The sequence below is a fragment of the Myotis myotis genome, unplaced genomic scaffold, assembly GCF_014108235.1.
Source record: "Myotis myotis isolate mMyoMyo1 unplaced genomic scaffold, mMyoMyo1.p scaffold_m19_p_17, whole genome shotgun sequence".
Lineage (NCBI taxonomy): Eukaryota > Metazoa > Chordata > Mammalia > Chiroptera > Vespertilionidae > Myotis > Myotis myotis.
Genome location: NW_023416321.1, coordinates 40,104,054 through 40,124,207, shown reverse-complemented (window position 1 = coordinate 40,124,207; position 20,154 = coordinate 40,104,054). Strand labels below are relative to the sequence as shown.

Below are 20,154 nucleotides of genomic sequence, written 5' to 3'. Positions count from 1 at the left end.
TAGTTCACTAGTGGGTTCCTGATCTTTTCCAGGCCTGCCCCTAGCTCTCCGTGGTTGTTTTTTCAGAAGAATCAGGTCAGGCCCTTGTTAGGTACCTAACACACAGCTGAGGTTATAAAGCTGTCAAATAAAGCAAGTTCTATTCAGGTAGAAGCTCTGGGGTTATATGAGTTCTGGAACCCAAGAGAGGCCCTCACCCTCCTTGTCCTGACTTAGGAGAGAGTGGTGGGACTTATTGCTGAATTGGGGTATCTTCACTGGGATGGTCAAGTCTATATCATGTTTTTTATTATTATTGGGGGTGACACTGGTTAACAAAATTATACAGGTTTCAGGTGCACAATTCTACAACACATCATCTGTACACTGTAAGGTCTATGTCATACTCTTCTTATTCTAGACCCATTTCCCTAAAGACCTCAGCTTTGGGGGGACCTGGGAGGGATTCTTGCTGAGGTAGCTGTGTTCATGTCCCCCAAACCCAGACACAGGTCCAATTAAGTCACGATTTTGACCCCTTCCCCATCCTAGCTCCCCCATAACGAGCCATGGATTCCTTCTAAAACTCCTCAGCCCTTCCTCAGATTTCTTTCCCTGGGCCCCAGCAGAATTAAACTGCATGTAAAAATAAGGTTAGCATTCTCTAGGAGGAAGAGTATGATTTTTAGAAAATTATCTATGTAAAACAAGTAGTTCTTAATTCATCCAGGACTTAATTCTTTTTGAATAATAGCTGGGTCCTCCCCAGAACTCATTCTTAATAGGTATCACTAGAGAAGTTGGGAGGATGGGTCTACTAGAACTTACTCTAGAGCAATAATATGGCTATATAGGCCCCAGTTCCATCCTGGAGGGAAGGGTGGAGAGTCGTGGTCTATATTCTAGAGCTGAGGTTCAGAAGGAAGTATGGCTCCATATGTGTCTAGAACACCATGCTCTAGTATTGGGTATCTCTGGGATAAAAAAAGTTAAACCTGTAGTAATCTGAGACTGGCCCCAATTCAGGCCAAGGCCAAGAGCTGGACAGGGCTCAAATCCAGCCTCTCTCTACTTGGAAGCCCGGGGTCTGTCTGGGTTGAGGAAGCCTGGTGGATCCAGCACAGAGCCTTAGTGCAGAAGTGGCCCTGGCTGAGGTGCCTGGTGTTGCAGAACCTGTTCAGAACAAGGCAGAAGGTGGAGGAGGGAAAGGACACTAACCCTGAGCTCCAGTAGATCTATAAATCTATGGCTCAGAGGCCATGAAAAGGGCTCCAGGAACTGGCTGAGCCTGGGGAGGGGGGTATTGGAGTCCTGTTCTCTGTTTGGAAACCCCCAGTGCCATCTTAGGAAAAGGCTTTGCGGGGGGCGGGGGGGGGGGTATAAGTGTGGAAGGAAAGAAGTGATCAGCCAGGACATTTTCAGACATCCACCTCTAAGGTCCAAGCATCTAAGGGTTTCAGCAGTTCCTAGGCTCCCTCAGGGTAGAGCACCTGGTGGGACCTGGCTGCTCAGGGCATGAGTATGGCAGCTGGGGTGAGAGCAGGTCCAGGAGCAGGGCTGGGAGACAGGCTGTGGCGGTGGCTAGACCGGTGCAAGTGCAGGAGTGTCCAGTCCAGGGTCTATATTTCAGGGGGCAGGGGGACTGGAAGGAGACGTCTCGGGGACACTGTGGAGAGAAGGCTCCCGGTACATGGCCACTGTGAAGGGGAGAGAGAGGAGCAGAAAGGAGAGTTAGGCACAGAGAGACCTAGGCAGAATCAGAGCTCTGAAAGGGCTCCCTTCCCCTATAGTCATCCTCTGAGAACCCCAACCCCATAGGAGAACTCCCCAAACCCCCAAAGGCCAAAGTCTTCCTGGCTTGGTCCTCCTCACACTTGTAGCCCCTGAGATGCGTGTCACTAAATGTCCATGTCAAGGTCAATACCCTTCCACGTGGCCCCCATTTTCTCCAGTCCATACTCACCCTCCAGGAGCTTGGGCACAAAGTGGGCAGCTGCCTTGGTCTTCTTGACTCGATTTCCCTTCATGACTCGACCCTCTTTGTCCAAGCCTAGGTACCAGGCCCGGCCAGAACGGCACTGACGGTAGAGAGCAGAGGCGTACAGGACATAGTAATTCTCAAAGACACACTCCTTAAAGCGACACTCAGCTGTGAAATGTTGCTGAGGAGACAAAGACCCAGGAAGGCACACACAGACAAAGAGACAAAGAGACACATCACTGGACAGAAGGGAGCCCTGGGAAGAACAAGACAAAATATAATCCATACATTTCAGGCTGGGAGGGCCAACTTCTGATCCATGTGGGAACTGGGAGGAAGAAAGGACAAGGAAGAGTCTGGTAGGCCCCTGAGGGTGAGGAACTAGACCAGTGGTTCTCCACCTTCCTAATGCCGCGACCCTTTAATACAGTTCCTCAGGTTGTGGTGACCCCCAATTTCATTGTTACAAATTGAATATAATTAAAGCATAGTGATTAATCACAAAAACAATATGTAATTATATATGTGTTTTCTGATGGTCTTAGGCGACCCCTGTGAAAGGGTCGTTCGACCCCCAAAGGGGTCCCGACCCACAGGTTGAGAACCGCTGAACTAGACTCTCCACTCTATTCCCAGCCTCTGACCACGCCCTATCCTGAATGACTCTGGGGCAGTGAGTGATAATGAAGCCTGGAAGGGGTAGGAAGAGAAATCGGGGCCCTGAAAGGCTAAAGGGGTTGGACAGTCAAGAAGCCTGGGGGGTATCTGGAGGGCAGTAAAGACAGGACACCAGCAAGCGCTGGCGTGGGAGGGAGTCCTGAACCGTAAAATAGCTGTAGCTGAGAAAGGTGTAGCTGGGGAATCTGCAAACCCCGAGCCACTCAGCCTCGTTGTCTCACCGAGCTGTAGAGCAGCCCCTCAGCATTCATGGCCATGTAGTGACCCAGCTTGGCACTCTGGATGGTAACCACACGGAGCCCCACGGGGATCAGATTAAAGTGGGCTGGGGATGGAGAGAGGGGGCATCAGTACCCCAGGCCTTGCATCCCCATCTGAGCCCCCCGCCCCCCATCCTAGCTTCACTTCCTCCCTTGGGAGTCAAAGAGGCCGACTGTAAACAGAAACTCAAGCAGGCATGGGATTGCCCTAGTCTCCTAGCCCCACTAGCCCCTTCCCACCCAGGGGCCGGCTTCCCCTCTCACTGAAAGAGCTGGTGTCCTCTGGGGTTCCCTGGATGCTCCCGTCGGGGTTTGCCTGGAGGTAGAAACCCTGGCGGCAGAACAGTTTGGTGACGATGCCTTTAAGTTGAGGCTCTAGAGAAAGACACATTCATCTTTAAAAATGACATCTCTGTTCCCAAAAACATTCCTACACTTGGTGGGATCAGAGAGGGGAAAGAAGGGAGAGGGGAGGGGAGGAATAGAGTGCTAGGGCCCCGGCTTTCCCACCCTCCAGGAAAGCTCTCTCCCCCCTCGCCTGGGTTCCTGAGGAGGCTGAGGTGTGGGTCCCTCCTGCTGCCTCTAACCACCGGCTTTCAGTGTCATGTATTGAAATGAATTGAAATGGATTAATTCCTACTCCACAGCTCAACCAGAACAGGGGTGGAGGAAGAGAGGAGGAAGGGCACAGGTTCATCAAAAAGCAGAGGGAGACAGGCAGGGCTGCGGAAGTGACATTGTGTTTGCGAATGTGGGGGGCCGCAAGGTGACCACAGGGTAGGGGCGCCCCCTCAAGAGTGGGGGTGGGACTGGGCCTGACGCTGACTCAGCACCTGCTGCTGCTGCTGCTCCCTTGGCACGGGCCTCGCCTTGGCCCAGCGCCGGCCAGTCTGACACTGACCCACTGTCTGTACCTGTCAGTCCGCTGGCTCGGGGGCCAGGGCCTCCCCGAGGCTCAGCCTTTCCCCTTCAGCCAGGTAACCCGCCTGGGGTGGGGGGCGCCCGGGACCAAACCTAGGAAAAGGGGGAGGTGGGGAGGCAGGGTGAGTCACGTGGCGGCCGGGTCCCACTCAAAGGGTGGGCTGCGGACCGTACCACTGCGGCGGGCCGGCGGTGGGGGGGGGGCGCGGGAGGAGGGTGCGAGGGGCTCACCCTATCGGAGCTGGGAGCGGGCGGGAGCAGGGCCAGAGGGACTCCCTGCCTGTGGCACCTGGACGGGACCACGCGCGAACCCGCACAACTCTCCATGCCGGTCGCTTGCTGTCGGCCGACTTCCGCGTACCCCCTCGTAGGTGGTACGACCCCCAGCCTCCGAGCGGGTCTCCCGCGGGCCTGGTGCGGTGTCTGAGTTCCTCGCAGCAGAGGGTCCCCTGAGCTCGTGGGGCCCGGTTTCGGAGTCTCGTGGAGGGTCATGGGGGGAACCCAGCTCCTCTCCTGAAGCTCAGGTCAAGGGGGGAGGGCGCACAGAGGGGCGGCTTGGCGAGGGAGCTGCAAGGACACCCAGGGGAGAGCTGGGGAGATTGGCGCTGAGCCAGGCCAGCTCGGCCAGGAGGAACCGAGCCAAGACGTGGAGGAGCGGGAGGAGCGGGGTGGGGGCGGGGCCGCCGGAGCCGCAGAAACTCTCGGGGTGACCCAAGCGTCCGGAGCCCCCAGGCCCCTCGGCTGTGGATGGAAAGAATCGCGAGAGCCTGCACGTAGGCGAAGCGCTGTGGGGGTGGGGATCGGGGGTGGGGGTGGGGGAAGAGCAGGAGCCACGAGGCTTGGGGCGCCAGACTGAGCCCCTCAAGCCTTCCCCTTGCCCTCAAAAGCAAGGAGACTCGGGGTTACGGGCAACAGAAGAGGGAAACTGAGGCAGGGACTGGCAGAGACTTTGTGGTCCACCCCCTTTCACTTCCCGGGAGCCTCCCTCAGTCGGGCTCCATTCTCCTCATCTCGACCTCCCAGGCAGAGAGACCCCCGTCCCGGACACCCCGCCCCAGCCACTCACCGGGGCCGCGGTCCAGCCGCGCGGGCCGCCCCCCGCACAGTCGCACCTTGGACAGCAGGATGAGGAGCTGCTTCTGGCAAAGGGACTTGGTGCCGCGGGGACACACGCGCCGCTGCGCCGACACCGGCCGGCTGCCCCCGGGCTCGCGGACCTCCCGCTTCTGCCGGATCAGGCTACTGGCCAGCGCCGCCATGGCGCCCCGGGAGGAGACACCCCCAAACCAGCAGGCGCTGGGAGCGCGCTGGGCTCCCCCGGAGAAGCCCGCTCACCACGGCATGCTCTGGACGCTCTTCCCCGACTCACCGCCCCACCCACCGGACCTTAGGGACAAGCCTCAGCACCCCGCACCCCCCCCCCCCCCCAGCGTCGGCTCTCACCCTCGGGCCCCCTTGCTAGCTCCACTGGATCCAGCAGCCTATGTACCTCTCAGGCAACCCACCCTGGACTTTTGCCCCCTCCCCTGCTCTCCAGTAGCTCTGTCCCCACTTACCCTATCCCAAAGTCATAACCCTCAACATTTCCAATACGTGGTTCCAACATCCCCAGGCATCTTTTCACCCTATTTCAGGGCCCCTGAACTCCTGCCAAATCCACTTTTATAATCTCAAGGATGTGGATCCTTAGCTTTGGGAATATTAGCTCACCCCACCCCTGCTGGGGCCCTGCCAGTGTCAGGGCAGAACCCAACTTTGCCACCCTCGAAGTGAAGAGGATCTCCCACGTTTCCCCGCTGAAATCCCCCCAAACTATGTCTGGGAATATCCAGGCTGTTCCTGTTCAGTGAGAACGGGTTATCAGACTCCGTCTCTAGACAATACCTTTTTTTTCTCTCACCAAGTCACCCGCATTTCTAGTGGCTCAGGGTTCAAATTGCTGAGCCCATGTTACCCTCCACTATTTTTGAAGTCACCTCCAAATCCACCCTTCCTGGTGGATACACCAGGTAGGTGTCTGGGGGCCCTCTGTCAACCTGGAAATAAGGAGCATCCGTTTTGGTGGTGGTTTTTTTTTTTCCTCTGGCCGCCCCTTAATTTCCTCAGGAACAGCTGGTGCTGTTTAGATCCCACCCCCTCCAATCCAACCAGCCCCGCAAAAGAGTGCGCTCATGTCACCAGTTCCCAAATGTGAACAGGCCCCCTACAAGTCTGAGCGCATCACTGCTACAGGGCTTCCTCCTCCTCCCTGGGACTACCTATAGCAACCCCCTTTTCCCCGACGCCCCTCCACCTGTCCTGTCTTGTAGATCCCGCGACGGGTGGTGCTGGCCCGGGTTCCAGGCTCCTCCCTCCCTGTCCCCCGCAAACGGAGCTTCCCTCCACGCCTGGCTAGGCGTCCTGGGCCCCCGGAAGAGTGAAGGTGTCCCCGCAGAGCGCCCTGGTCCGGCAAAATCAGAGCACGGCCTGGCGGCTGGACCAAGTGCAGCGGCGGTAGAGGCGGCAGCAGTAGCAGCAGTAGCAGCAGCGACAGTGGGAAGCTGAGGCGGCCGCGGCAATCGCAACCGCAGCTCGCGCTTCCCCAAGAGCCAGCCTGAGGGCGGGGCAGGGGGCGGAGACGCCAGGAAAAGGGGGTTAAGTTGGGCGGTAAGAACCCTGGGGTTCCTTAGAGGCAGGGAGTGGGGATGGACTTAGAGGCAGGGGGAGCTGAGGCAGGGCCGCATATCTGGGTGTTCAGAGGAGGAGGAACCAAGGTGACTCCATTGAATGGAACCCTGGATGAGGGGAGGGAGATGGGGCTTAAGATCAATGGAAGGGTGAGCACCCAGAGTGAAGGGACCCTACGGCCCAGGATGGGAGGACAGAACTGACTGAGGAAAGTGGAGGTAATAACTGAAGAGACTGGGGGGAGGGAGTCGAGATCTAGCTTGGGGCGAAATCCGGCCTCCTTAATATGATTGCTTTTGTGTGAGACGAATTAGTCTGTCTCTGATGTCCATACCGCTCTCCTTTCCACTTATCCTCCCCCTCCCGCCTATAGACTCCGAAGAGACCGTAAGAATTGGGGGAAGATAGTTGCTAGAGGCTATACTAGGGCAAGAGGGCTGCTGGCCACAGGTTTGGAGAGCAGAGAAGCCAGACGGGAAAGACCTGTACCCGGGATGAAGCGCGAGGCGAGTGGAATGATGGGGAGGAACCGTAAGGATGCCTTCTTGAACGGAATTTTGGATCCAGGATGCTCAGTGTCTCCCAAGTGAGGGACTTTCCATGCTGGTAGAAGTCCTTAATGGGCCCCGCCTCCCACACCAGCTAAGCCGCCCCCCTTGCGCGCAGTCTTGGCCTCCTCCACCGTGGCGCACAGGGCCCGGGCAGGGTCCCCACGAAGCCGGGCCAACGCCATAAGCAGCGCAGCCGCTCTGTCCCCTGCCCAGAGCTTTCGGCCGCTCAGAAAATAGTGGGGCAGAGTCCCGGCCTCGAGCGCACGGCTCAGCTCATCCAGCAGCCCCAGGCAGCAGGCGCCGGCATTCTCCGGCCGCGCCAGATAGAGCGCAGGCAGCCGCTCGCAAGCCCAGTAGAGCAACGTCCGCAGAAGGTAGGGCGCCGCGGCCCGGGTCCCGGCCACCAGCGGGCGCAACAGCGCCTGGGCCGCCGCGTGCGCTTGCAGCAGCGGGGCGGGTATGAGCGCCTTGAGCGCCAGCTCCTGGCGGGCGAAGCACAGCTGCCAGCCGGAAGCGCCCGGCCGCTCTGTGTCCCCGCCCGGCACCAGGTAGAAGGACGACGACTCGGAGGCCAGCGGGCCGGCCCACGAGTGGCTCCGAGCCCCCTCGGGCCAGCCATTCACGGACACCACGGGGATCAGGTCGAAAAGCAGGAGACGGCGTGGGGGCCCTGGAGTAGCCAGGAGGATGGTGGTGAATCCCGCGTGGCGGGCTGCGTGGACCAAGAGCGGGGCACCGGGGACCGGGATCAGGGACTCGGCGACCTCAGCCAGCACAGCAAAGAACCACGCAGCCACCTTGGCCGGGCACAATGTGGGCCACGCCTCCGGAGCCTCGGACAGCGGCGGTGCAGGACTCTCCGTGGTTGCTTTGGTGACGTCACCACCCAGTTCTTTCGGGGATGCGGGAAAGCCGAGGTCGGTTACATCTGGCCGAGGCGACTCGGGCCCCGAACGGTTACTAGGTGATTTTTCCAAAGACACGTGCGGGTCCAGCTCGGTGACGTCACCGGGCGGTTGGTCCACGGAGCTTTGCTGATCCTGGGGACTTTGTTCGCTTTCGGTGCGGGGGACCGAGTCGCGTCCTCCCGGGACTGGGGGTCCCAGGCAGTCCTGCCATGCCTTTCGCACCGAGGTTCCCTGCATCAATTCCGGGAGGCAGAGCCGGGCATAACAGGATTCCATGTCCAGTTGCAACTCCTGCCCGATGCCATCGAGAGAAAACACGGGCACCAGCAGGGTGAAGCCGGCGTCGTAGTGAGGCCCCCGGGCATAGGGGCCTAGGGGTGAAGGCCCCAGATCCACGGAGCCCTCGCGAATCCCGCCACGAAGCAGCAAGAGCTCTGCTTGGGGCGGAAAACGGGGGTCTCGGCGGTGAACCAGACCTACGGGAAGAGAAGGGATTGTGATACGCAACTCCGGGGCGGGGCTGAGCTGCGCGTTTCTGAAGCCGGGGAGGGTTACTCACCGAGTAAAGAAAAAACAAAGTCCTTGGCCCGGAGGAGGTCTGGGCCCGTCTTGGGCCCGTCTCTCCAGCTCTCCTGCACTCCGAGCTCCTGGATGAGCTGGGTCAGTTCCTGGAGCTGCGCTCCGGAGCAGAAGTCGATGTCCGTGAGCGGGCGGGCTGGGGCCGGGGGCGGCGGGCCCCACCAGGGGGCACTCCCCCAGACCGCGGAAGCCATGCGGCTCTAGGGTTTGGGGCCGGGGAACGACACAGACGAGAGGAAGCCTAGACCGGCCAAAAGGCACCTCCGCCCTTCTCTCTTTCCGAGGCCGACAGAGTGCCTCAGGCAGGTGCGCCAACGGGTCTGCAGATAAAGGGCTGTGAGTTCCGTCTTGAAAACGAACAAATAAAGACCTCCTCTGTCCTTGCCCTTTCTCCTATTCTGGTCCCCGCCCCATGGGCCGGTTCACCGGACTCACCCCTCCTTCGGCACGTGATAGCCCTCCGGCGTCCCTGTCTACCTCCCCGGACCTCTTTTTCGGAAAAGGCTTAAGGTCTGCGGCTTCCCTAAGGGGCAACTGCAAGAGTTGGGAAGAAAATGGCTAAAGCAATCCAACAGGTAGCTTCTTCCTGCGGCCCGCAGGGCCACGCCCCGAATTCCAGCCTCGCCCCTTTCTAGGAGGCGTCCAGGTGGCTCGGGCCGGCCCCGCCTCTGTCAACACTCCCTTCGCTCTTTTCAGATCTCGCGCTGTCCGGGGAGTTGCAGTTTGTTCCGTTACCAGAGCGATGGGGCTACGCCCCCACATCCTTTACTGTTCCTCTGAAGTGCCTGGTTGGAGTTGGAGTTTCTATGGAGATAAACTGTTCTGTTTCTTTCCAAGCCCAGGTCAGCCCCACACAAACATTCCTTGGAGTTGGAGCAGAAGGGTGATAGGATATATCTAAATAGCAAACAATAATGGTGGACACACCTCAGGGATTGGGGAGAAACAGGGGCCCCTCTATCCCATGTGAGTAGCGGAGCCTTGGTCATGTAGGTCTAGAAGGGTTCTTCCATGTACTTATAACTGCATCTTGGAGATGAGACTGCGTCCGAGAGAGGCTGCACAAGACCTGCCCAAGGTCAGAGCTGAGCCAGAGAGGTGTTAGAAAGGAACTCCCCTTGGAACCGGTGGTAGTCGTGTGAGGCAAGAACACACAGGTGGTGACCCAGGAGTGGACATCTGACTCGGGGAGGGGACATATTAATGATACCCACCTCAGTTACACATGTGTGGTGACGGGAAAAACACTTTGGAATCTCATACCTGGTGTGTACACAGATGAGTTATCAGAACTGAAAATCAAATCCAGAGGAAACTCCCAGTTGGGTGGGGGGGGGGGGGCAGAGCAAAGGGAAATTATGGGGAAGAAAATTGTTTTCAGTTACCAATGCTTTCAGGGACGAAGCTTAAGTCCAGGATGACAAGGGAGCCAGAATAACGGGACAAAAGTTAGGACACCAGGGACAGGCTTACAGATCAGACCTATGCATTGCTGGACCAGGACTTCTTACATACCCTTTCCCCTGGGGACTATCTCTGGAGTGATAGCCCATGGGCAAGAGAATTAAACAGAATCACCTAGAAAAATTAGAGGCCTGTAAAGGAAGGGACTCTCAGAATCCAGGGCTCAATTTGGGAAGCCCAGGTCTCAGGCGTTCCTAGTCACTGACAAAGAGAGCTCTTCTCCCTTAGCAACTCAGAGCCCCAAACACTGCCCAGAACTGGAGAGGCAGGTTTCCATACATCCGGTTGTGACCCAAGAGACCAGATCAGGAAAACTGAAGACTGGGCTCTCTCTCACATTCTGGGGTAATCAGGCATCTGGCATCCCTACATCTTACCTCCTCCCCAGAGGTGGCCTCTGAGCCACCCTAAAAAGAATTAAGTTCTCTGGGCTCTGTGGGAGTTTTGAAGAAGCTGGGGATGGATGACAGGGTAAGGAAAGTGACTCTAAACTCTAAAGCATTACTGCCTAGTAGGATTTTCTGTAATGATGAAAATGTCCTAAATCTGTCCTGTCCAATGTAGTAGCCACTAGCCACCCATGTCTATTGAGCACTTGAAATGTAAATAATGAAACAGAAAAACAATTTTAAATTTTAATTAATTTACATTCTAAAAGCCATGGATAGCTAATGGCTAGTGTGTTGGAAAATGCAGCTCCAGGGCCTTGGGGATCATGGGTTTAGCTCTGCAGCTTTGGAGGAGAAGGGGCAAGTATAGTTCCAGCTCCCATCAGACCCTGAGAGTGGCCAGTGTCGGCAGTGGGGCTGGGGTGGATGTCCTCAATCAATCACAGAACATTTCTCTCGCCTCTTTATTCCTAATGCACCTTGGTCCCCTCTTTTTCCGAGGGCCTCATTACACACTGATATCCCCACTCAGTGTTCTCCGCTGAGTTGCTGGGTGCCTCTTGGCGAAGGCGCCTGGAAGATAGAGCTTCACACTTGTCTCTGCCCATTCCGAACTGCCTCTGGCGGGCATCAAAGACCACATGCCCTACCCGGCTGCCTGACCCAGCGCAGTGAGTCTTCAAGTTGGTTTTGGGAGGCATAGCCATCTGGTGATAGTTCTGGCTAGCTGGAGGAGCTGTATTCACAGGACGGTACACCCATTCTTGGCCACCTACTCGATGGGAGGATGGTTGTAACTCAATCAATACAGGTATCTCTGAGAAGGTTTGCAGGTCACTGTAGATCACCTGGGCCTTGGAAGGGCAGGAGTGCTGACCGAGTGGGTCAGGAGTCCGTGGGAGATGCTGCTCTGCATTCTTCCGAGGAGTCTCTTCATATACAAATGACTTTGTCGAGGGCAGCGAGGACTTTGGAGTCTGAGAGGGACCCAAGACTTGGACAGAGTTAGTACCTAGAGCAAGGTCTGGGTTCTTGTGGAAGTCAGGATTTGGGATAAGGCATGAGTCCTTGTGGAGGCTTGATTCCTTGGTAAGGCCGTGAGTCATGGGGAGGCCAGAGTCTTGGGTAAGGCGTGGGCCCTTCTGTGGGCCAGGATCTTGATTAATTCCTGCGTTCTTGTGGAAGTTAGGGTTTGGAATATGTTCTGGGCTCCTGTGAATTCCAACATCTTGGGCAAAGCCACATTTCTTTTTTGCTTCATTGGCTTGGATAAGGCCTGGATTCATATAGGGGTCAGAATCTTTAGTCAGGCCTAGATTTCTGTAGTCTCCTGAGTCTTTGGTGAGGCCTGAGCCCTTATGGAAGCCACAGGTTTGGGCAAGGCCCGGGCTTTTGTAGTGGCCAGATTCCTGGCCTGAGCTCTTGTTTACTTCCGAGTGTTTGGCAAGGCATGGGCTCTTCTGTGGGCCAGAATCTTGGGTAAGGCCTAGACTTCTGGAGACTCCCCAATCTTGGGCATTACCTGTACTCTTGTAACCTCCAGAATCTTGAGAAAGGCCTGGGCTGTGATGGAGGCCAGTTGTTTGGGAGTGATCTTGACTTTTGCAGAGTACAGTCTCTTGCACAAAGCCTGAGCTCCTCTGAATGTCAGAATTTTGGAGAAATGTTAGGTTCTTATGGAGGCCAGAGGGTTGGGTGAGACATGGGCTCCTAAGAATACCTACATTTTGAGGCGGACCTAGGCGCTTTTCAGGGACAGACTCTTGGGTAATTAGATTCTTGCGAAGGCCAGAGTCTTGGGCAGGCCCTGAACTCTTGCAGAGATGAGGATGTTGGGTAAGGCCTGGCAGCTTTTTTAGGCCTGGATCTTGATCGAGGCCTGGGTTCTTGGAAACTCTAAAGTCTTTTGAAGGGCCTGGGGTTCTTAGGAGGCCAGAGTCTTGGGTGAGGCCTAGTCTCTCATGAAGTTCAGAAGATTGGGGTTGGATTGGGGGTTGGAAAATGGTGGAGAACTGGGAAGGGATGGGAAACTGGGAAGAGGGTATCGAGATTGGAGGTAAGGTGGGGGTTTGTGTTGAGGTGGAAGGCTTCACCTGGTGGTTGGTAGATTGTTGAAGAACAAAGGATCTGGGAGAAACAAGAGGGAGAGAAAGAGTGCATGGTGGAGGAGCAGTGTACATTGAATTCTGGACACTGGTGGGAGAATGAAAGCAAGGTTGAGAAGGTGAATCATCCTTGGAGTAGACCAGGAATTTGGGATAGACTGGAGGCTGGGAGTCTGTTTCTTTCCCCTCAGAATTGCAAGGATGGAAGCTGCTGTAAGGGAAGGTCTTAGGCTGTAAGAACTTGTCTTTGGCATCATTTGAGTTATTCCATCCCATATTCTCCAACTCCAGGTAACCTACTGTGGATCCTGTGGAGGTGTTGGCAGTATCCCCACTAAGTTGCTTCGATGTTTGCTCGACTTTACAAGAGTTTATCAGGCCCTCTCTGTCTTGGGGCCTGGAGAGGCTACCCAAGTCCTTTCTGGAATACCCAGTGTTCTGGGTGGGGCACCCATAGAATAAGTTCTTCTTTACCATGGGGGTAGCATAGATCACATGGCCAGTGGAGAGGTCTTGATTGAAGACAGTCAGGGTAGAGGGAATAGGAGTTAGGCTGTGGGTAAGGGTGGAGGTAGGGGTAGGAGTAGGAACTGGAGTGGTAGTTGGGGCCATGACCAGTGCTGGGGCAAGGATTGAAGCAAATTTTGGAACAGGGGCTGGGGCAGGAGTAGTAGCAAGGGCAGAAGTTAGAGGAGGGTCTGGGGCAGAGGGTGGGGGAGGGACCAACGTGTGGGCATGGGTATAGGTTAGATGAGCAGGGTTGCTGGTTGGGGTATGGACTGTTAGATGCTCAAGTATGTAGTCCATGGAGTGGCCTAAGGCATGCGAGGAAACCTTGGCTGGGGCCTGGGCCAGGGTGTGGGCTGAGGTATGCTCAGGGCCATGGGCCTGGGTGCCAGTGTGCTCAGGGGTGCAGACTATGGAGTGGACCTGGGCCTGGGTGGGGGTGTGCTCAGAGGGGTGGACTGGGGGGCGGGTCTGGGCCTGGGTAGGGGTGTGCTTAGGCGTGCAGACTATGGAGTGGATCTGGGCCTGGGTAGGGCGGTGTTCAGAGGGGTGGACTGGGGGGCAGATCTGGGCCTGGGTGGGGGTGTGCTCAGAGGGGTGAACTCGGGGGCAGATCTGGGCCTGGGTGGGGGTGTGCTCAGAGGGGTGCACTGGGGGGCAGATCTGGGCCTGGGTGGGGGTGTGCTCAGGGGGTCGGGGGCAGGTCTGGGCCTGGGTGGGGGTGTGCTCAGGGGGTTGGGCTGGGGGGCAGATCTGGGCCTGGGTGGAGGTGTGCTCAGGGGGTTGGGGTTGGGGGCGGACCTGGGCCTGGGTGGGGGTGTGCTCAGGGGGTCGGGGTTGGGGGCAGATCTGGGCCTGGGTGGGGGTGTGCTCAGGGGGTTGGGCTGGGGGGCGGATCTGGGCCTGGGTGGGGGTGTGCTCAGGGGGTCGGGGGCAGGTCTGGGCCTGGGTGGGGGTGTGCTCAGGGGTTTGGGGTTGGGGGCGGACCTGGGCCTGGGTGGGGGTGTGCTCAGGGGGTTGGGCTGGGGGGCAGATCTGGGCCTGGGTGGGGGTGTGCTCAGGGGTTCGGGGTTGTGGGCAGATCTGGGCCTTGGTGGGGATGTGCTCAAAGGGGTGGAGTGGGGGGTGGATATGGGCCTGGGTAGGGGTGTGCTCAGGGGGTCGGGGTGGGGGGTGGGTCCGTGTCTGGGCTGGGGCATAATCTGGGGTCTTAGTCTTATTCCCTTGGGGCAAGCAGAGTGGAACTGGATCCAACTTGCTCATCTTGAGAAACTGGGAAGCTGTCTCTTGCCTGCAGAGATAGGTGCCTGGGGCCTTTGAGGCTATGAGTTGAGGGGCCTCCCTAGCTCCCTTCATCCCCTCCTTCCACAGTCCCCTTAGAGTCTCTACGGGAGCCCTGGCGTGTCCATACTGAGGCTTCATCCAGTAGCACCTAGATTCCTTCTCATCATTCGTATCTGGTATGCAGGAGTCAAGCTGGTTAGGGCTCCTGAGCAGGAGGCTTGGACAACGATGGAAGCGGGAAAAGGCTCTTGAGCATAGGTTCTTGGGGTCCACAGAGGAGCGCATAGCCACGGGATGGTTGCCTAGAGAGTTGGGTTGCTTGTCTGCAGGGAAAGGTGGGGTAAGACGAAGCCTGAGGTCCTGAATGGCTGAACATGGGGACAGGGACAGAAGAAAGGGGATAGGGCCAAATCCCCTCGAGCCCATGCTGGGGACCACTCACTCACCTTTGGGGAAAAAATGATGGAAAAGAATCCGCAAGGAGCTCTTCAGATGCCTCCAGAGCTGAGGAAGCAGGGGAAGGGAGAGCCCAGAAGTAAGGTGAGCCTTGAAGTCCAACCCTAGCCAGGCCACATCCCAGCAGCCCTCTCACCTCACCCCCTCCCACCTCAGACCCTAGGGCTTCCCCACCCTGGTGCCCAGGCCCCGCCCTGACCAGAGTCACCACATTGATCCCCACGTTGAGCAAGATGAAGCTGCCCAGAATCAGAAGAATCGAGTCTCCTAGGTCCTGGCATCTCCTGGAGCTGGTGCCAGAGCACACTGGGGCTGCGTGGTGGGCTTGCTCACCCATGACCGGGGGTCCCAGGACTACCTGGGCCCCCTGGCCCCCACATACTCACTAGGAGCCAAACTCTTCTGGTGGGGGATGGGGAGAACTGGGTCATAATGGAACAGGAGGTCACAATGAGGAAGGCGGAGGAAAAGGAAGGCCAAGTGTCATTCCCTGGTAACTGGGCTTGCGTAACCTGAGCCTGGAGAGTCAAATAGGGCCCAGAAGCCAACACCCCCCCCCCCCCCATCTCACCCTCATTTTTCCCCCTCATTGCCTGCTGACTCACTCATTCGAACACTCACGCAGCAGCCCATCCCCTTCTGAGACTATGAAGACCATGGCCTCAGAGCCCTGGGGAAAGCCAGGCTGAAATCCAGAGCCTTGCCTTCTTCCTGCCCTTTGCGAGGCTGCAGGCCTGGATCTACCCCGACGTGGAACCACCACGTCTGGAATCTAACCTCAGCTTCTTACGTGGGGCGGAGCCTCTGAGTCCCCTCTGGGGACCGAAAGAGCCTCCACAGAGCAGGTGCCCGGAGACCAATGGTCTGGAGCAGGGGTCCTCAAACTACGGCCCGCGGGCCACATGCGGCCCCCGAAAACATTTATCCGCCCGCCGGGTGTTTTTGCCGCCACTGCCTGTTGCTTAGCAGCCGACTAGTTTTTTTTTAAACTATAGTCCGGCCCTCCAACGGTCTGAGGGACAGTGAACTGGCCTCCCGTTTAAAAAGTTTGAGGACCCCTGTTCTGGTATCTGCAGCGGCAAGATCTGCTGAGAGCCCTGGCGCAGGACCAGGAGGGCCCCTGCCCGACGGGGAGCCTCATGCCAAGCACACCGCTGCTCATTTCCGGGAGCTAAGGGCGGGGATCCAGGCTGGCAGAAGTGGCGCGTCTCAGCCACAGACCACACAGGGTTTCCTGGACTCTGTTGCTCTTTATTCCTCTTTCAGGGCCTGCCCCACCGCCCCACCGGTCAGTTCAGTTTCCCAGCCCGGCTCCTGTGCAGCGAGGGCCTGGAGGCGGAGGTGGAAGGTGGCGGCAGGGAGCTGGCCCTCGCTCTGTTCTCCTGCACCTGCCGCTTCAGCTCCAGGCTGTCGTACACCTGGTGATTGGCATTGCCCCCTGGGCTCCGGCTGAGTGGCATGAAGGTGATTGCGGGCGGCTCAGGAGTCTGGGCTTCAGGCAGGGCCTGGCTGGGAGCCAGGGTCCGTTGGTATGAGACCTCGCCCAACACAGTGAGGGAGGCAGATGTCGTCAGGGGGTGCTGAGTGGGGAGGGCCTCAGCCCATTCAGCTGCCCGGCGCCGTACCTCATGGGGGTCCCGGGAGGTGTAGCTCAAGTGTCCTGTGGACGGGTAGGGGCTGTGGCTGTAAGCATGGCCGGGGAGGCTCCGGCGTTGGGCCTGTGGGGAGCAGTACTCCCGGGCCTCGGGCCGGCAGCTCCGGGCCATCAGGGCGGATGGAGGCTCGGAGGCCTCCAGGCCACGCCGCCGCTGATCCCAGCAGTCATACGGGAGCTGGCCCCTTGATTGGTAAGGGCTGTGCCCCCCATGGGCCCAGGAGGGGTTGGGAGGCAGCCGGTGGGGAGGTGGAGGGGGCAAGGGCCACTGCTCAGCCTCCATGTTGCCCCAGGCGCGGGACTGGGAGCGGTGGAGCCCATAGCACTGCAGCCTCAGCTCCGACTTGGCCTCCACGCGCTTGGGCATGCGGCGCAGCTCAGGGGCCTGGTAGATGGAGGGTGGTGGCAAGCTGGCCAGGATCCCGCCCTGGCGGCCCCACAGCCTCATGTTGGAGGGCAGCCCCATCCGATGGCGCGGCCCGCCCCAGCCCCACGGCGGGGACTTGGGATAGGGGAAGGACAGGTTGTTGTCCTCCTCCAGAAAGGAGTCCGGGTCCTCCTGATCAAAGATGGGTTTTGGCCTCAGCTGTGACCTCCTGTGTCTGTGAGGTGGGCTGTGGAAGAGCATGCAGTTTGGGGGGAATTGTCTGTGGTTCTTCCGTCTCTGCTGGTAGCCGTAGTGGGGGCGGCGGTGGTGGTGGCGGCGCGGGCGGCGGCTGCGCTTGCGGGGATGGTGATGGGAGGAATCCGAGAAGCAGGAGGGCCGGGTCACCTGCACTTCGACAGGGTCCAGGGCGCAGTGGATGTGGATGTCTTGGGCCTTGGCTGGGGCGTCTTTGGGGGGACTTTTACAAGCCTGCAAGATTGCATCTGGGGAACGCAAGAGTCCGTGAGGGCAGGGCAGTGGTCGGCTGGGAACATGGGGGCTTGTCTTTCTTGGGCTGTGGTGGTAGCAGGGGTGTGGGGGTGTCCCCTCCCTCGCTAGCTGCCTTACTTACTTTTCTGAAGGATCCAATTGATCGTCTTGTCTATGACATTCTGGAGCCCACGCCACATCTGGGGGTGAGGTGGGGTGGGAGTGAAGACCAAGCTTTCCACCAGCAACCTCCCCCCTCCCCGCCAAGACGGCTCTTGCAGATGGGGTTACAGGCTGAAGCTGGCTCCCACCCTCCGCCCTCTGCGCTCCCAGGGAGGGCCCGCAGCCAGCACTGACCACAGTTGTCAGGTTGATCCCAATGTTGACAAGAATGATGAGGCCCAGCAGCAGGAGGACGAAGTCCTCCGCATCCTGGGGATTTGCTTGGTCTTGATTGCAGTTCCCCAGGGTGTTATGCCAAAGCTTGTTTTCCATGGTGGGGGGGGGGGTCCGAGGGCCACCAGGGCCGCACCCCCCCACCGGCCCCGACCCACACTGCACTCATGCCAGGACCGGACCTGGGGACCCTGGCCAGCTGGTGAGGGAGCCGGGTCATAATGAGGCACATGGCAGGAGTCACAATGCAGAGGCGGCAGCCCCTGTATCCACTCCGCTGGCCCTTGGCTCAGTCCCCAGATTTCCCAGAGTTCCGTCTGTCCTTTGTCCCCAGGGGAGCTTGCTTAACTCAACACCTGATACCTGATTTGGCAATATGGTAGCTACAGTAGTGAGACAGTCTTCCTAGGGATTGAAGCGTGCATAAAGGTTTCCTCTACTAGTATTTCATTGCTCTAAGATACGATGGCAGTTTATGTAGCCTGTTGGTATTTCCCACCCACACCTACTTGGGGCTAGCTAGCGTCTAGGGCAGCGGTTCTCAACCTTTGGGGGTCGAACGACCCTTTCACAGGGGTCGCCTAAGACCATCGGAAAACACATATATAATTACATATTGTTTTTGTGATTAATCACTATGCTTTATGTTCAATTTGTAACAATGAAAATACATTCTGCATATCAGATATTTACATTACAATTCATAACAGTAGCAACATTACAGTTATGAAATAGCAACGAAAATAATTTTATGGTTGGGGTCACCACAACATGAGGAACTGTATTAAAGGGTTGTGGCATTAGGAAGGTTGAAAACCACTGATCTAGGGTGACTAGATGGATGGGTGACAGCAAGAGTCCCCTCTGTAGTCACCTCACTGTACATTCGTCCTGACCATTTCCCTGTCATACCTCTGGCCCTACCCTAACCATCCTTTCTGGCCAGGGATTTCAGCCCTCGGTGTTGGTGGTCACTGAGCCTATAAGCCCCTTTGCTTCAGAGCAAGACTTGTTTCTACCTTGCTGGGGTTGCTGCCTCTGTCAGGGACCCCCTCCAACCATGGACCTGGTCCTTAACCAATTGCCCTCCCACTGAGCCACCCCTTCAAGTTGAAAAACTGTTAGCTACCACCTTAAGAAAACCACATTATCCCTGGCTGGTTTGGCTCAGTGGATGGAGCGTCCGCCTGTGGACTGAAGGGTCCCGGGTTCAATTCTGGCCCGGGGCGGGGCGGGGGGGGGCGCGCATGGCTGGGTTGTGGGCTCGATCCCCAGTGGGGGGTGTGCAGGAGGCAGCCAATCGATGATTCTCTCTCATCATTGATGTTTCTATCCATCTCCCCCTCTCTTTTCCTCTCTGAAATCAATAAAAAAAATTTTTTAAAAAAATAAAACCACATTAAACTCACAAAGCACAAAATAGATGTAATTGTTGATATGACAAAGTTTTTTATTTAAACCAGGTTCATCACTGGTGTCTGTGAAAGGGGTGCCCTGGGAACCAGAAGTCATTTGTCTGCACAATAAACTACTCAGCAGAAATAGAGGAACAGCCAGTAGGCATTTTCCATCAAGGCTCCAAACACAGAGTAGGTGCTTGGTACACGCCCCCTGAATGCAGTCAGCTGCAAAGGATCGGGGGCATTAACCGAATGAAAATGAACAGAGAAGCAGGGCGCCTCACGGAAGGCCTGTCTGCTCACATCCCGGAGCCCATCTGGAATGAAGGTGAGGTCCGGCCGCTTCAGCGTGGTGCGCTCACACGGCTCCTCGTTCCCAAGTTGTGTGTGTGCACATGTGTGTGTATGTGAGTGTGAATGTGTGTGGTCCCAGCTGCTCTCAATGGAAGGAATACTCTGGAGAGTTCGCATGGCAAACTCAGGCAGGTGGGAGACTACGATGGGCGAAGCTGACTCTGGCAATGAGACTCTACCTGCAGAAGCAGGGGGTGAAGCATCTGAGGCCGTGAAGTTGATCCTTGATGTCTGTGTGACCGGCCCCCACCACCAAACCACCACAAACCAGCTTCTCTCTCTCTCTCTCTCTCTCTCTCTTTCTCTCTCTCATTTTTTTTAAAAATTCTTTTCCAATCACCTCTCTGTCAGGGGATGCACTTGCCTCTCTGAGCTTCTGTCTCCTCACTTGTGACATGACCATAGGAATCAGAAGAGGGCGGTCACAGCCCTGAGAGTGTCCCCAGTTTCTCATCCTCTGCTCTAAGCCTGCTTAAGGATACAGGAACTTAAGGTTCTGACTGGGGAACGGTGAGGGCTGGCTGCCTTCCCTCCCCAAAGAAACAAGGGTTGAGCCCTGACCGGTTTTGCTCAGTGGTTAGAGCATCAACCCGTGAAGGGTTGCAGGTTCAAGTCCTGGTCAAGAGCATGTACCTCCGCTGCAGGATCCCCAACCCCAGTAGAGGCCCATGTGGGAGGCAGCCAATCAATCTCTCTCTCTCTCTCTCTCTCTCTCTCTCTCTTCTCCCTCCCTTCCACTCTCTCTGGAAATCAATGGGAAAAATA

At 57.3% G+C, this 20,154-nt stretch overlaps 4 protein-coding genes across 7 annotated transcripts; all 4 read right to left on the bottom strand.

Moving 5' to 3' along the window:
* Positions 1 to 266: 266 nt before the first annotated feature.
* On the bottom strand, positions 267 to 5,229 carry FGF11 (fibroblast growth factor 11). Of its 2 annotated transcripts, none has more exons than XM_036341415.1 (5): positions 4,886 to 5,229; positions 3,163 to 3,273; positions 2,860 to 2,963; positions 1,943 to 2,141; positions 267 to 1,676 (listed from the first exon to the last, which is right to left on the bottom strand). In XM_036341415.1, exons 1-5 carry the CDS (start codon positions 5,076 to 5,078, stop codon positions 1,606 to 1,608), a joined length of 678 nt encoding a protein of 225 aa, XP_036197308.1. In that variant the 5' UTR covers positions 5,079 to 5,229; the 3' UTR covers positions 267 to 1,605. The 2 variants fall into 2 exon arrangements, with proteins under 2 accessions (XP_036197308.1, XP_036197309.1); XM_036341416.1 differs by having other exon boundaries at positions 3,163 to 3,912; positions 4,051 to 5,027.
* TMEM102 (transmembrane protein 102) lies at positions 3,163 to 9,140 on the bottom strand. Of its 3 annotated transcripts, none has more exons than XR_004972973.1 (3): positions 8,505 to 9,140; positions 6,976 to 8,421; positions 3,163 to 3,273 (listed from the first exon to the last, which is right to left on the bottom strand). XR_004972973.1 is itself a non-coding variant. In XM_036341414.1 (2 exons), the coding sequence occupies exons 1-2, from the start codon at positions 8,716 to 8,718 to the stop codon at positions 7,103 to 7,105; spliced, it is 1,533 nt and encodes a 510-aa protein (XP_036197307.1). In that variant the 5' UTR covers positions 8,719 to 9,140; the 3' UTR covers positions 5,257 to 7,102. The 3 variants fall into 3 exon arrangements, 1 of the variants encoding a protein (XP_036197307.1); XR_004972975.1 differs by lacking the exon at positions 3,163 to 3,273 and adding an exon at positions 5,257 to 6,412; XM_036341414.1 differs by lacking the exon at positions 3,163 to 3,273 and having other exon boundaries at positions 5,257 to 8,421.
* Positions 9,141 to 10,780: 1,640 nt separating this feature from the next.
* Positions 10,781 to 15,066, bottom strand: SPEM3 (SPEM family member 3). The gene is made up of 4 exons (XM_036339830.1): positions 14,929 to 15,066; positions 14,720 to 14,777; positions 14,031 to 14,596; positions 10,781 to 13,700 (listed from the first exon to the last, which is right to left on the bottom strand). The coding sequence occupies exons 1-4, from the start codon at positions 15,064 to 15,066 to the stop codon at positions 10,848 to 10,850; spliced, it is 3,615 nt and encodes a 1,204-aa protein (XP_036195723.1). The 3' UTR covers positions 10,781 to 10,847.
* A 938-nt stretch (positions 15,067 to 16,004) lies between these two features.
* SPEM2 (SPEM family member 2) lies at positions 16,005 to 17,734 on the bottom strand. The gene is made up of 3 exons (XM_036341958.1): positions 17,597 to 17,734; positions 17,382 to 17,439; positions 16,005 to 17,253 (listed from the first exon to the last, which is right to left on the bottom strand). Exons 1-3 carry the CDS (start codon positions 17,732 to 17,734, stop codon positions 16,019 to 16,021), a joined length of 1,431 nt encoding a protein of 476 aa, XP_036197851.1. The 3' UTR covers positions 16,005 to 16,018.
* Positions 17,735 to 20,154: the final 2,420 nt, after the last annotated feature.

Bases quoted from the DNA above. Each gene is read 5' to 3' on its own strand.
- FGF11 (XM_036341415.1), bottom strand. From the start codon at position 5,078: ATGGCGGCGCTGGCCAGTAGCCTGATCCGGCAGAAGCGGGAGGTCCGC. The intron at 2,964-3,162 runs GTGAGAGGGGAA...CTCCATCCCCAG, and splicing joins AGAGGACACCAGCTCTTTCA to CCCACTTTAATCTGATCCCC. The intron at 2,142-2,859 runs GTGAGACAACGA...TTGTCTCCTCAG, and splicing joins AGGGGCTGCTCTACAGCTCG to CAACATTTCACAGCTGAGTG.
- TMEM102 (XM_036341414.1), bottom strand. From the start codon at position 8,718: ATGGCTTCCGCGGTCTGGGGGAGTGCCCCCTGGTGGGGCCCGCCGCCC. The intron at 8,422-8,504 runs GTGAGTAACCCT...CTCTTCCCGTAG, and splicing joins CTTTGTTTTTTCTTTACTCG to GTCTGGTTCACCGCCGAGAC.
- SPEM3 (XM_036339830.1), bottom strand. From the start codon at position 15,066: ATGGGTGAGCAAGCCCACCACGCAGCCCCAGTGTGCTCTGGCACCAGC. The intron at 14,778-14,928 runs GTCAGGGCGGGG...CTGCTTCCTCAG, and splicing joins GGATCAATGTGGTGACTCTG to CTCTGGAGGCATCTGAAGAG. The intron at 14,597-14,719 runs GTGAGTGAGTGG...CTTTCCCTGCAG, and splicing joins CCATCATTTTTTCCCCAAAG to ACAAGCAACCCAACTCTCTA.
- SPEM2 (XM_036341958.1), bottom strand. From the start codon at position 17,734: ATGGAAAACAAGCTTTGGCATAACACCCTGGGGAACTGCAATCAAGAC. The intron at 17,440-17,596 runs GTCAGTGCTGGC...CCTCACCCCCAG, and splicing joins GGATCAACCTGACAACTGTG to ATGTGGCGTGGGCTCCAGAA. The intron at 17,254-17,381 runs GTAAGTAAGGCA...TGCGTTCCCCAG, and splicing joins CAATTGGATCCTTCAGAAAA to ATGCAATCTTGCAGGCTTGT.